The sequence below is a fragment of the Leptodactylus fuscus genome, chromosome 3 (genome assembly GCF_031893055.1).
Source record: "Leptodactylus fuscus isolate aLepFus1 chromosome 3, aLepFus1.hap2, whole genome shotgun sequence".
NCBI classification, from domain to species: Eukaryota; Metazoa; Chordata; class Amphibia; order Anura; family Leptodactylidae; genus Leptodactylus; species Leptodactylus fuscus.
This window is the reverse complement of record NC_134267.1, coordinates 65118730-65132407: the sequence shown is the minus strand read 5'-3', so window position 1 is coordinate 65132407 and position 13678 is coordinate 65118730. Positions and strand designations below refer to the sequence as shown.

Below are 13678 nucleotides of genomic sequence, written 5' to 3'. Positions count from 1 at the left end.
TTTTTCCAGGTTTCTTAGAAACAATGTGTGAGCATGATACACAGACCCCCTTATAGCAATACCACACAAGGGTCCACATACCATATAAGTGCCATTCATAATTTCCATGTGCCATTGCCACAGTCTTCATATTGTATACTTTAAATATACAAGCACCATACATCGAGGTCTGGACTGTTGTGATGTCTTTTTTTAACACTTCTGCATAACAGTTGTAATAAAGTTTCTCCCTATTACACTTTCATCCACAGTTGCCCTTACAGTCACTTTTCTGTTGTAGTGGATGTTAGTTCTGGTATTGTATCTCTGATGATATATCTCTGATAATGTCACTGACACCTAGAATGTCTTTTGGAACTTTAATAGAATCCGAAAGTTGGATCTGGAGTGAAAGTAGATTCTGCATTTGAGCTTTTATGAGATGTTGGGGGATTAATGACCAGAGAATGGTGTACAGTATATAAAATGTCTATATGTATACAATGCTTTTATCAGTTTTATTGCATTGGTAAGGATCATACACGTATCAGCATAATAACCTTTACAAGAATTTGGAAGAGCATGATGTGTTAATTTAGCAAAATGGTTGACTAAGGAAGTGAGTGGGCTGACACAGTCATGAAAACATATTTGTGTATCACTTAAAAAATTAAAAGTACAGTGGGCTTTCAGGCATGTGATTCACTTCTGTGTTTTTCATGGGTGGATGTGAGCTGTAGTAAAAGTTTTGCCAAACAAAAACCATCATTTTTGCTTTTTTTAGAACAAATACATATTTGTAAAATTTATTTATTTGTTATTTTTTTATATTCTATGCATTTTCCCAAATATAAAGTGTCACAACCTGGCTGCTTCAGTATAGTGATGCTTTATAGTTGTAATATAACAGTAATACTAGCATTACCCGCGACTTTGTCTGCGCCTCCCCCTCCCCGCGTGCCCCACCTGCAGTGCCACCCTAGACCACCCGCCTTTACTTTGTGGCCACAGCGGGCCCTTCCAACAGAAGTGCGGCCATGGCCCACCACCTTGCACCCCGCTGGCTCCCTTGCCTTCCTCTCCCCCTGGCCCCCCACTTTTTTCCCTACCTGCTCCAACATCCCCTTGCTATGTCCTCCCTCCATAACTCGAGGCCCTGGGCTCCCTTTCCACCCAACCCCGTGCCCCCTTTTCTCCCCCTACAAAACCCCACCCACCACCATGTGCCCTATATTTGCCCTCTCTACCCACTCCCTCTCTACCCGAACCTGTGACCCCGGCCTCACCCCACCCCACCCCGTGCTCCCCGGTTACAGGGGTGTATGGTGCTGGCAGTTCCCTCTACCCCTTCAGATCCCTGGGTAGACTCACTGCATCAGGTCACGCGTAGGCCTCCAGTGCTGCCGGCATGTGCGCCTCCCGACATGAATGCCGCCATTTTTTTTCCTGTGAATGTGCGGCCGGGTTGTGGGTCTATAGCGCCGCCCCCACAGTTGCATGGTCCAATCGGAGCCCCACACCTGACGTGGTGACATCAGATCAGGTCCTTCAGCCCACACGGACCGTGAATTCGGTGCTCGCAGTCTGCAAACTGGGCAATATAAGGTGATGGTGAGGCACCGATCTTCTTTTCCGGGTGCCATTCTAGGTATGTGCGAAATTTCAGTCACATCGGTTTGCCCGTTGCTGCGTGATAGCGGAACAAACATCCAAACACACATCCAAACACACAAACTTTCAGGATTATAGTGCGGCCATACAGCGTTATTCAGATATGCAGTACCATATACTGGCAATAAATGTCAACAATGGGACCAGATAGTGGTCTCACAACAAATAGCAATGCAACAATGTGTTGCATGCCATAGCAATGCTTAAAGGGACTCCAGCGCTGCCACTGTGTTGCCCCTGCTTAAAGGGATTCTATCATTAAAATCACATTTTTTTTTCTCTTGATCACACGTAGGAATAGCCTTAAGAAAGGCTATTCTTCTCTTACCTTTAGATGTCTTCTCTGCGCCGCCGTTTGGTAGAAATCCCATTTTTTCGTATGTATGCAAATGAGTTCTCTCGCAGCACAGAGGGCGGTCCCCAGCACTCAAACAGCACCGAGGGCGTCCCCAATGCTGCGATCGAAATCTCCAGCGTCCCCTGCATCTTCTTCAGGAACGGCCTCTCTGTAAGTCTTCTTCCAGAGATGGATTCAAACTTCTATGCATGCGCAGTCGGCTCTGCCATTGGGACTTGGACAGAGCCGACTGTAATTGCATGCGGCCATTTTTTTGTGGCCGCTTCCCCCAGCTTACTGTGTAAGCGGCCACAAGAAAAAGGCCGCTTACCCCAGGCGGGCATCAGCAGTTCTCTCTGCCCGAGGCCTGACGACAGAGCCGACTGCGCATGCATAGAAGTTTGAACCCAGCTCCAGAAGAAGATGCGCAGAGAGGCCGTTCCTGAAGAAGTTGGAGGCGGTGCTGGAGATTTCTTTCACAGCATTGGGGACGTCCCCAGTGTTGTGAGAGAACTCATTTGCATACAAACAAAAAACGGGATTTCTACCGAATGGTGGCGCGGAGAAGACATCTAAAGGTAGGAGAAGAATAGCAGCCTTTCTTAAGGCTATTCCTACGTGTGATCAAGAAAAAAAATTAATTTTAATGATAGAATCCCTTTAGAAAGTATCCTAAAAACTTGATGTCCTTTATGAATATTAGTTACAGCAATGCACATCCTGTGCCACTTCTTTTCTGTACTCGGTGTTACCTTCCCATACCCTCTGCTTTCTTTTCTTATGCATTACCAGAAACCTATGATCAACCAATACTTTTTCTTTCTGATATGTCATAGCTTGATGGTCATGTGGAAATCATTATCTGGGTGTGTGGAGCGAAATCTATAATCCACAGCCATACCATGATTGTTTTGCTACTTATGTTGTGGTTTTATTTTCTATTGCTGCATTTGTTATAATAAGAATAGCCATGGTAGAGTGTTCACCGCCTCGGCTGAACAGAGAGATACTTCATTAGTCATTGAGAAAAAAATCACAGTATCAACATAGACGAATAGTAAATGATACAATTCTTAAGTGTTAGTGAAAATATACCTGTTATACCTGTTGTACTAGAGATTTTTCTGGATTAAACTGGTGAATAAACTCTTTAACAATAGAATTTGCATATTGAAAGTATTTGTCTAAGAGATAATATAAATAGGTCCAACACATGGCAACCCCAGTGATCAGCTGCTTAGAGCACAGTGTAAGGAGCCGGAGGCAGACAGCTCCATACAGTGTGCTGTGGTTGTACCACACTATGGCAGGTTTTCCCCCTTTTACTTCCGGACCTATACACTGTGCAGTGACTAGTTGACTGGTGGTTGTGCCAGTAGTTGGGTCTTGACTGTTCTCATACATATTGATGACCTGTATTAAAGATGTTTGGAACCCAAGTGTTAAGAGTTCACTACTTTGAACTCTTTGGTTTACAAATTGATTTTACACTTCTATGATGAGAAAGGTGTGGCTTGTTCATAATCATAACCCCTGCCAACGTGGTTACCTCAGCATTAGTAACAGAGCATGCCCGCTACACTCTACCATAGAAGACAATCAAGATTTGTGTTTGCTGTGGGATGATTTGAGAGCGGGCTGTCCATGCTCGGCGACCATCAAACTTAACTGAACTTGAATTGTTTTGTAAAGAGGAATGGTCCAAAATCCCTTCATCCAGGAACTGATTATAAAGCTCCAGGAAGCGACTAGAGGCTGTTATCTTTGCAAAAGGAGGATCTACTAAATATTAATGTCACTTTTCTGTTGAGGTGCCCATACTTTGCATCGGTCAAATTTTGGTTTAATGCATATTACACATTTTCTGTTAGTACAATAAACCTCATTTCAATCCTGAAATATTACTGTGTCCATCAGTTATTAGATATATCAAACTGAAATGGCTGCTGCAAACACCAAAATATTTAGAATTAAAAATGATTAAGATTAATAGGGGTGCCTAAACTTTTTCATAAGACTGTAGGTATGTTTGTGATATATACGGATATGATTAATAAGCAATAGTTCGTAGCTACCTGATCACTGCTTACCAATCTGCAGATTTGCTCTGCTTTACCTCCCTCTCCCAAATTCCACATACTTTCAAGTGCTATGCCATTTCTTTGTGCAAATACTTATTTCAGCTGCTGCCAGGCTGAGAACAAATAAAAGGAAGTGAATCACTCTACTGTAATCCGACATTGTGTGATTATGTATTATTGCTTATTTTAAGGATAAGAAGCAAAACGTATGTCTGCTTACTGCCATGTTGTTTTCTACTTATAAATGCAGTGAACTTCCTAATAAACAGTAACAAAAAGGAAAGCTTAAGACCTTTACAGTTATCTCACTTTGTAGCAGCCCTGTATAGGTGTCATCATTAGCACATAGATTTATATTTGCATATAGGTGGAAGAGCAGATTGGAAACACGAATACCACTTGCTGATTTACTTAAAAAACTCTCTTTTTTTCAGTTTTGCCTGCTTTATGGAACAAAGCTGATATACAATGAAAGAGCCTGGTACCTCGAACATAAATACCTGACGCCAGCAATAAGTAACCAAATCAGAGACCAGGTAAGAACATCTGAAGAATCATTTTAGTTGTCAGTTTTCTGCATTTCAAAATAGTGTTATGTATGTATTGTATATGGTCATAAGAAGCTTTTAAATACAAATGAATATGAAGAAGGTAAAAAAAAAAAAAAGTCAAAGATTTTTTGCAATAAATAAACCTTATTAAATATACAAAAAAGCAACAAAAAATATATATATCAGTGAATTATGTATTTCTATGTTGGTAATGGGTAATGTGTGAAGAATAGCATGCGGAATGGTTGGGTCAATATATTTCACTACCATCATCAGTTATTCATGGGCACAGACAGACGTGATACTGTAAACTACAGTGACTCCCAACTTGTAGGCCAGGGCTGTACATTATATGCCTGATGTATGGCCCCCAGCTAAAGGAAAATTCTACTCAGTTCTGCTCCATTATAAAGAACGGAAAGGATCCTCTGTATTCTCCTTGGATATGGCGCACTGTGGCATTGTTCTTACCTCCAAAACCCAGGCGCCATATCTGTTTAGTCAAAACTATGAATTCATACCAAATTTGTTTTGAAATATTTTTTTTAAATTTCTTTTGCTGAAGTTCACACTTGTTTTTGGCTGAATAGAATACATGGGGAAAATGTCAGACAAAAGAAAAGTTGCACATGTACCTACCACTTGTGCCATCCCTTGCTGAGTGCAATGTGTTGTTTTTTGATGGAGCCAACAGAATAATTTTATATCCCTCATTATGATGGGTTGACCAGCATAGATATATGTTGTAATACCATGTCCATAACGCCATGTTACTGTGACAATCGTATGATCTACTGTCATCATATTTAGGGCTGGGTACAGTAATGCATCTCATTATATTTAGTTGTAGGTTTAGCTTTTTGGCTGATTTCTAGCTGAAGATGGTAGACATATAGGATTAGTTTTGGAATTGCTAAAGTCAGCCATAAAGTTGAGATATCGGAAATTTATAATAACCAAAATATACTTTTTCTATCTTTTTTAATGCAGTATTTTTTATTTCAGTTTAGCAATTTTACAATAAACAAGGCAGAAAAAAATAAAATAAACAACCCACACAATCTATAACCTATTCCCTCCACCCCCTATGGTGTAAAAGTCCACCTGTATAATGAGTGAAGCAAGTGCAAGGCCTGACATGCAGTAAAATGAGTAGTCCATCCATAAATGTAGAAGGGAGATGCAAGATTCAACTTTTCCATTTAGTTTCAGCACGGCCCACAGTGAGTTCATGTACAAATTACCATACATAGACATATATAAACATATGAAAGGAAAAGATATGGGAGAGCCACAAGCTGGAGTGTCATGTCCATAGGGACACTAGCTAGTCAGGCAGCCGAGAATGTGGCCTTTGGTCAAAGTCAATTGTGCTAATCCAGGATTATTGGGCCCAAATCTTCAAGCTTTTTTGATACTCAAATTAGAATCTAAGGAGTAAATGAAGTCTCACAATGAATTCCACAGTAATAGGAGGGATTAGGGGATTTCCAATTAAAAGCTATCAGTTTCATAGCTTGGTAGAAGAGATAAAGTATTGCCAGCTCGTGGCTCTCCGTCACAGATATGAATACACATCAAATGTTACTTTATGAGCTTTACTATTTTAGCCCAATATCTTTGGTCTGGTATCCATGTTAAAGCGTCTGGAAGAGGATAAATATACTCTATGAAGGAAGTATGTTAGTCTATGAGCCTCATTAACTTACACCCATGGACCGTTCTCTTCAACTTGCCACAGTAATATTACCAATGTCCACCATCCATTTTGATTGGAGCTGTTGGCGGTACCACTTCAAATGTGCACTAGGCAGGCAACTGTAATAGAGACTATTATCTCCTGTCTGGGCAACCAATTCAAATATAGTACTGAGAGAGCTTCTGGAAAGGAGTGGACACTCACTGTGTCTAGAGAACGTGTCTGGAGAGCATGTCAGGTCTGCACATATCGATAAAAACACCAAGTCGCTGTGCAACTGATCAAATGGCTTAAGAGCTTCTGATTCTTTATCACACAAGTGTATCATGTTTGTTCAATATTAGGTATTTTATTGAATTCTGGATACATATTGTTTGTCCAAATAGGAGTGAGTTCAATTTTCCTCACCATCTTTAAAAAGTGCCAAGTTTTTTTTTACCACAATTATATATATTTCTATAAAACTTTGTTAATAATCATTAGCATAAGGATCCCCTTTATATTTCTGGAAAGTACCCACCTTCCATACATGAAGAAAGTCCAGTTCTCTAAGTATATGTTTATAGTAATATCAATATCACCTCATCCCCTTAAATGGGTTGGAGAGGACTAGAGCTCCCTCATCTGCAACTGCTTAAGACTAATGTGTGATATACCATGTTTCCTAATCAAACCTTTAAAAAGTCTATTGACCTTAGTAAATAGTTTAACCCTTTCACTGCCAAGGGTCTCTGGAAATTTTGCACTTCCAGTAGCCAGAGCAATTTTCACAGTTTTGAGATGGATAAATCAAAGATAAATTGCAACATTAAAAAAGCACCCCCACCCCCCATACCTATATATTTTCTTAAAGTAGACACCTGCAGCATTGTCTCAATGCCACTTGGTACTGTATACGAACAGGCACCTTCATGTAATTTTGATTTAAAGTGAATGTTTTATGAAAAAAATGCAAATAAATGTATATTAGTTGTTAAAAGTGGAAACCAAACGATAAATTATATGCACAAAACCTCTTAAAAATAAGAGTTCAGCATGTGCAGAGTTCATTCATATCACTATGGCCTACACCCGCATGCTCGTGTCTTCAGAAAAACGCTAGAACTAGAAGGAACAAAAATCTGCTTTGAAGCTGGAAATGTTAAAAAAGTATCATCCTATAAAATGTAGGGATTACACACCATGAAAAGCAAGTGAACCCCTAAACCCTATATATTTTTTGAAAGTAGACAACCTGAAAATTACAAATGTCTCATCAATAGCCACATCCACCTTCATGCAACTTTGTGACAAACACAAAACATTTTTTGAAAAAATGCACTAAAACACATATTTGCTCCTAAAACTCATGTTCAATCTCGCATTCATATACAAAAAAGATTTAAAATAATAGCTTATGGTGTATACAATGTGTATATATACTATATGTACCGCAAACATCAACTACAACAAGAGCTCGGACTCCCAAATACACTAATATAGAAGACAGGCAGGATTTTGCTGTTATTCACTAATATGTTAAAAAGCTATGCTGCACCTAGCAAACTGTGACTGCGATACCAAAATCTAACTTTTTTAGATTACACAGCATACTGTATATAAAAACACAACTTAGGGTGTATTTACACTACGTAAACACCAGCTTATTCTGAACGTAAAACACATTCAGAATCAGCGGCATATAAAGCAGTTCCCATTCATTTCTATGGGAGCCGGCATACGAGCGCTCCCCATAGAAATGAATGGGCTGCTTTTTTCACTACGAGCACTCCCATTGAAGTGAATAGGAAGCGCTCACGTGTACGGCTAGCTCTGCTCCTTCAGAGCCGTACACGCAAGCACTCCCCATTCACTTCAATGGGAGTGCTTGTAGTGAAAAAAGCAGCCCATTCATTTCTATGGAGAGCGCTCGTATGCCGGCTCCCATAGAAATGAATGGGAACTGCTTTATACGCCGCTGATTCTGAACGTGTTTTACGTTCAGAATAAGCTGGCGTTTATGTAGTGTGAATTCACCCTTAATGTTTCATATATACAACCACCTTCATGCAATGTTGCAGCAAACAGAGATTGCTAGCAAAAATTGCACAAAAATTCAAATTTGCCACTAAAGTGCGACTCAAGCAATCACTGCCTGCAAACAAAATGTACTTTCCAAAAAACTGCAAGATGTGAGGAGTTCATACATACCACACATGTATATATTTACAGTTGCGGGTGTTAAAGAAACGCGGAAATGCGCCAACCCATTTGGTGCATGCAAATTAAATAGGACTTTACATAAAAATATTATTTTCCATCCCTCTATAAAAATTTTAGCAATATATACGTTCATCTCTAGTGATAATCATTATTACTACTATTTTAGTGTGTAATGGATATCGCTAGAGGCGTATTTTACTCTAGAAAGCTAAGGTATTTATTCATGACTTGTGTATATGTTGTGTAAGTGTTTGGTGCTTTTTTTGGGGTGCTGCGACCTGGACAATGGTAAATGTCTGGGTCACAGCGCCAATAAACTTCCTGGTTATGTTCAGGGGGTATAACAAAAGAGTACCCCACTAGTAAAGCTCAGGGGGGAATTATATTACACCTGTATGTGACAATCAGACAGCAAAAGTACAGTATGCTCTCTGATTGACAGGAAATAGGGATTGAATCCCTTCCTTCCCCCCTCCTAGGGTCACATACAGGTTGTGCACAAGGACAGAGAAAATTCTTCGCTGTATCTGTGTGCACACTGCAGCTGCTCCCCCCCCCTTCCTGTTTCACTAATGCTTCCCAAGAAAGGAGGGGGGGGACTTTAGTCCTGTATCTCAGGACTCGTTTGGCCTATGAAGATAATTTTAGATTCATTTTAAAGAGGAGTATCTCATCTTAAAATTGATACCAAGATCTTCATAATAGTCCTTACAGATTTTTAGCAAATTGCTGTTAAAAACGCTGTCGGGAATTGAGATTTTCAATGAGATCTCAATCCCCAATAGCGTTTTCAACAGTGAATCACTTTGGCACAGTAAGGGTTAACGTGAAGAACTTGGTATCATTTTAAAGATGAGATTCTCATCTTTAAAATGAATCTAAAATTACCTTCATAGCCCAAACAAGACCAGAGATATGGGCATTAGAAGTAAGGACGTAGCAGCTACGTCCTTGGTTAGACAAACGACACCCTGGGAGGACGTAGAGCCACGTCCTTGGCAGTGAAAGGGTTAAGAGGGACCCATATAGAGGCATTATTACACTTGTGGTAAAAAGATAATAGTTATTAATTTAATGCACCCAACAACTGTAGGTTATAACTCACACCAGTCCCTTACCTTAGCAGAAAAGACTGCATACTCTGGAATTCGTAATGCTCTACCTATGTGGATATCTGGACCCCTAAACATTTAGAGAACTGCATTACTGTGAGACCATATACTTCTTGAGTAGGCCCCTCCCATACAGTAGAGAAGAACAACCAATTTTGACAAGTTGATAGACCCATAGAGACAGCAGCAGTGACTAGGTCTACTTTTTCATGTAAAGTGCATACGGAAGTACTCCTCTTGGGGGAATAACCGGAGTGCTGCTGTAAGGGGCTCCAGCGCCAGCACAAAAAGGAGTAATAACAGTGGACACCCCTCTCGTGCCCCTAAATTAGGGAAAATTCTAATACATGTATAAAAGGAACTCAACAGTACTTGTATCTGAACTGTAAAGCCTTGCCTGAACCCCAACCTTTGCAACATTATAAAAAGTACAGCTATACTGTCAAAAGCCTTGGCCGTGTCTGATTCACAGCTGTGGACATATTAGGTGACTTTTTTTTTTTTTTTTAAATAAACAATATCAGTGGCCTTAAAATGGAACTCTTCATCATTTTTTGCCTCTGCATTGCCTATTGCCCGGTATTACTGAGGTTGACCAAATGATTTTTTTTTTTCCTCAATTGGGGGTCTCTGAAGGGTTTTGTCAGACAACCACTTTAAGTGCTTAAGAGTTTTAGCCAATGTATGTATTGGATCTAAGGAGATTGCAGTTTCTCAAATTCCCCTTTTTGTTTTCACTGCTCATATGAATAAACACTCTATAAGCCGAGTCATGGACGTCCTGCTGATCCTCACAAAAGTATCTCTCACAGACAAATTCTAAAAGTAGAACATGTTAGCCAGTCATTGGTATAGCAAAACTCTTCTGACATTGTAAGCATAGAGCATTTATTATGTATGTCACAAAGGTCAGCAGATTTGTATGCAGATGAATGCACTTGCTCTCATGAGGTCATGTACACAAAGCTCTACAATTCTTAACAGCTACTTGTTGGGATAAAAGCTGTTGGAGCAAAGACAGCTCGGTTGGTGGTGTCAAACATTTCAGGGCCCTAAAGACTTTCATCTTCATGGCTACAAATGTTTGATGCAGAAGGAGGATTTATATTAATGGAGACAACATTTATTTTCTTTGAGCTATGTCCTTAAGTTTCCAACCTGAAAAAGCATCAAGATTTATCAAAAGCACTGAGTCACAAAGAAGAGAAATTCTTTGAATTCTATTTTAAGTCTTTTGCTGAAGTCTGATTTATGAGCATTTTCTGGAGGTGTTGGTGCTGTGATGGTTTTCTCAGAATTAAAGGGGTTATCCAGCACTAGAGAACTTCATTCTGAAAGCAACATCATTTCTGTAGGTTACATGGCCATACTGCAGCTCAGTCCCATTCAATTCAATGGGACTGGGTTCAGCATGGTCATGAGACCAACAGACATTATGTCACTGCCTGAGGAAAGGAAATGGAGCACTTACTGAAAGAAGGAAAATGTTTGTTTTTGTACTGTGTGGGTGTGCCAGTGGGTATGAAAGACAAAAAACTTGCGAGTCTTCAGTAGGTGATACCTTTTTTAATGTCTAACTTATAATGATGACAGAATATATCTGAAGAAGAAGCCGAGAGCTTCGAAACGTTATATTCTGTCATCATTATGAGTTAGCCATTAAAAAAGGTATCAACTACTGAAGACTCGCAAGTTTTTTGTTTTTTATATCACTGAAAGAAAGCAACCTGGTTTCCTGGATAACCCTTTTAAGAATAAGGTGGCATGTCACATACTAAGACGAAAGACATTATTTTTAGATTTTTGGGTACATGCAGTGTCAGTGTAGGCTGCTCCTACTGAACTCACAGCCATTGCAATTTAATCCTCATAATGGTTCCATGTTGTATGATCTTGGAATAGGGTCCTCATAGAAGTGCACAAAACCTTACTGTATTTACTGTTTTAAGGGAAATGGTTTTACACACACAGTACCTGTACACAGTCCTAAAGGTAAGAACCACATGGGATTTTGCCACCATACATTGTCCATGCCACATGCATGAGGTGTAATTGAGAATGAGATTTTTATCTAGATCTCTTTAAAATGAGTATTTCCATATATAAAATGTCACTGTTCAGTTGTCATAAACACATTGTGTGTCTGAGACCTAGGACTCACACTGACCAGTAAAAAGGGTTGCATTAGGTAATAATAGGTTGCAATTAGGTATAAAAGTACATATGGGTTATGAATGTGTTATGGCACTTTTTGAAGTGAACATTTGTAGTCCTGGGGTCTTTCAGTTCATACCCTGACACATTAATGGCCTATCTTGCAGATGATCCCATGCATACACCACCACTGTTGGGCTGCACCTAGTATTCATTACATCAGCCTGTCCCTTTGACATGGCCCTTTGGAGAGGACAGATGGTCAAACTGATGTACTTTATAGTGGAGTTGTGTACTAAACCTTTTATGTTTGTGCAAACTTAGATATTACTTATTTTTCATTTATTCATGCGGTTCTGTTATTCTAAACTGCAAGATGGAGACAGATTTTTATTTGAAAAAAAAGTGATACAATCAGATGAGCCTGACCTGATCTGTCTAACTGCGGTGCTGGTATAACATGCTCCACCTTGGTCACAGACTCCCTTTAAAATACATCCAGCTATAGCCAGCAAATGTTAAGCTAGTTGTAGATACAGGGATCTGGGCTGTGGACCCACCAAGTTTGGCAATCCAATACTTATGAAGGATACTTAGATCCCAAATGTGTGGCAGAATTTTCTTGGGCTGGACAACATTATAGTTCGTGTTCTTATTTTTTTCTTCAAGGTAAGGGCCACTAGGAATGTCTGATGCCACTTGCTTTACTCGATCTATTGAAATATCATTTACTTTTCACCAAACAGAAAATGCATGCATTAGATTTTGTTAATTTCTGCCAGCTGTTACTGTTTGGGTAGGTATTTTCACTTGCACCCGTTCTGCAGTGCTTTTGCCATTGTGATAGATATAGATGTGGGTGTATCTTTATGGCATAGCCTCACACAAAGACCTTACTACCTATCCTTGGGGTGAAGGATATTGAAAGAGAAATACCAAGACTTAGCGGTCTAGCATGTTTATAGAGTCAATCCCAGTTTCTTGGGTGGAGTGTCCTAGGAGGAGTAATGCCAACATCCTTGTTTCTCTAGTGCATTGCAGTCGGAAATAGCAAAATTCCTGATGGTCTACAGAAGGGCTAATGTGGGTATCCCAGATTGTGTAAGGAGTCAAGGGGTTAATGTAATCATCCCTGATGGTCACCAGCAGAGAAAGGGTTGATGAGAACGTTCCTGGTGGTCTAAGGTAAGGAAGAGTTTAATATATTGTCCCAGGTGGTCTAGAGTGGTAAAGGGTTTACTCATATGCAGTGTTCAGTGAATCACTCACCTCCTTGGGCTTTCTAAGAGAAAATTGAACAAGATGTTTCACATTGCGCTTCCTGTTACTTCCCTGCAGTGATAGCAAAGATCATTATTGAAGAGGAAGATGAGAACTAGTAACTAATTCACATACAAAAGAAAGGGCACTGCGTACTCCTGCTTTCTGCCATGGGCCAGTAAATATTACATTTACTATTGCTGTCATATTACTCCTTGTATGATGTAAAATGCACTGTACTGTACAGCTTGCAGCCATTGCTATAAATGTGAGAATGACCTATAGGAAATATAAATAACTGGAGTTAATACATGTATTCATTTTGTACAGCAAAAGTCAACATAAAAATATGATTTACTTGATGACTAATGTGATGTATTTAATGAAAAAAAAAGAACAATTGTGTCCTAGAAATTCTGCCTTTGAACTTACCAGTTAGCTCAGACATCCTGTCTTCTCATCACTTGGCATGGCCGTTACATCAGTAGTGCGCTGCCTGTGAACTTGTGGTCTGGCTTAGCACTTCACAGGATGACTTGCACGCAGCCTACAGGCACCACCCTGGTAGAAGTACTTGTGAAAAAAAACAGGACAGATTTGTATTATCAGTCCACTTTGATATCTAATACGTG

The 13678-nt window shown here is 39.7% G+C and overlaps 1 protein-coding gene across 1 annotated transcript in view; it reads left to right on the top strand.

The window, feature by feature from the left end:
* Positions 1–13678, top strand: part of ACOXL (acyl-CoA oxidase like) — a 298517-nt gene that overhangs the window by 223196 nt on the left and 61643 nt on the right. The window contains exon 18 of the mRNA XM_075267702.1: positions 4503–4604. Coding sequence (XP_075123803.1) covers positions 4503–4604 — 102 coding nt within the window. The remainder of the gene's footprint in view (positions 1–4502; positions 4605–13678) is intronic.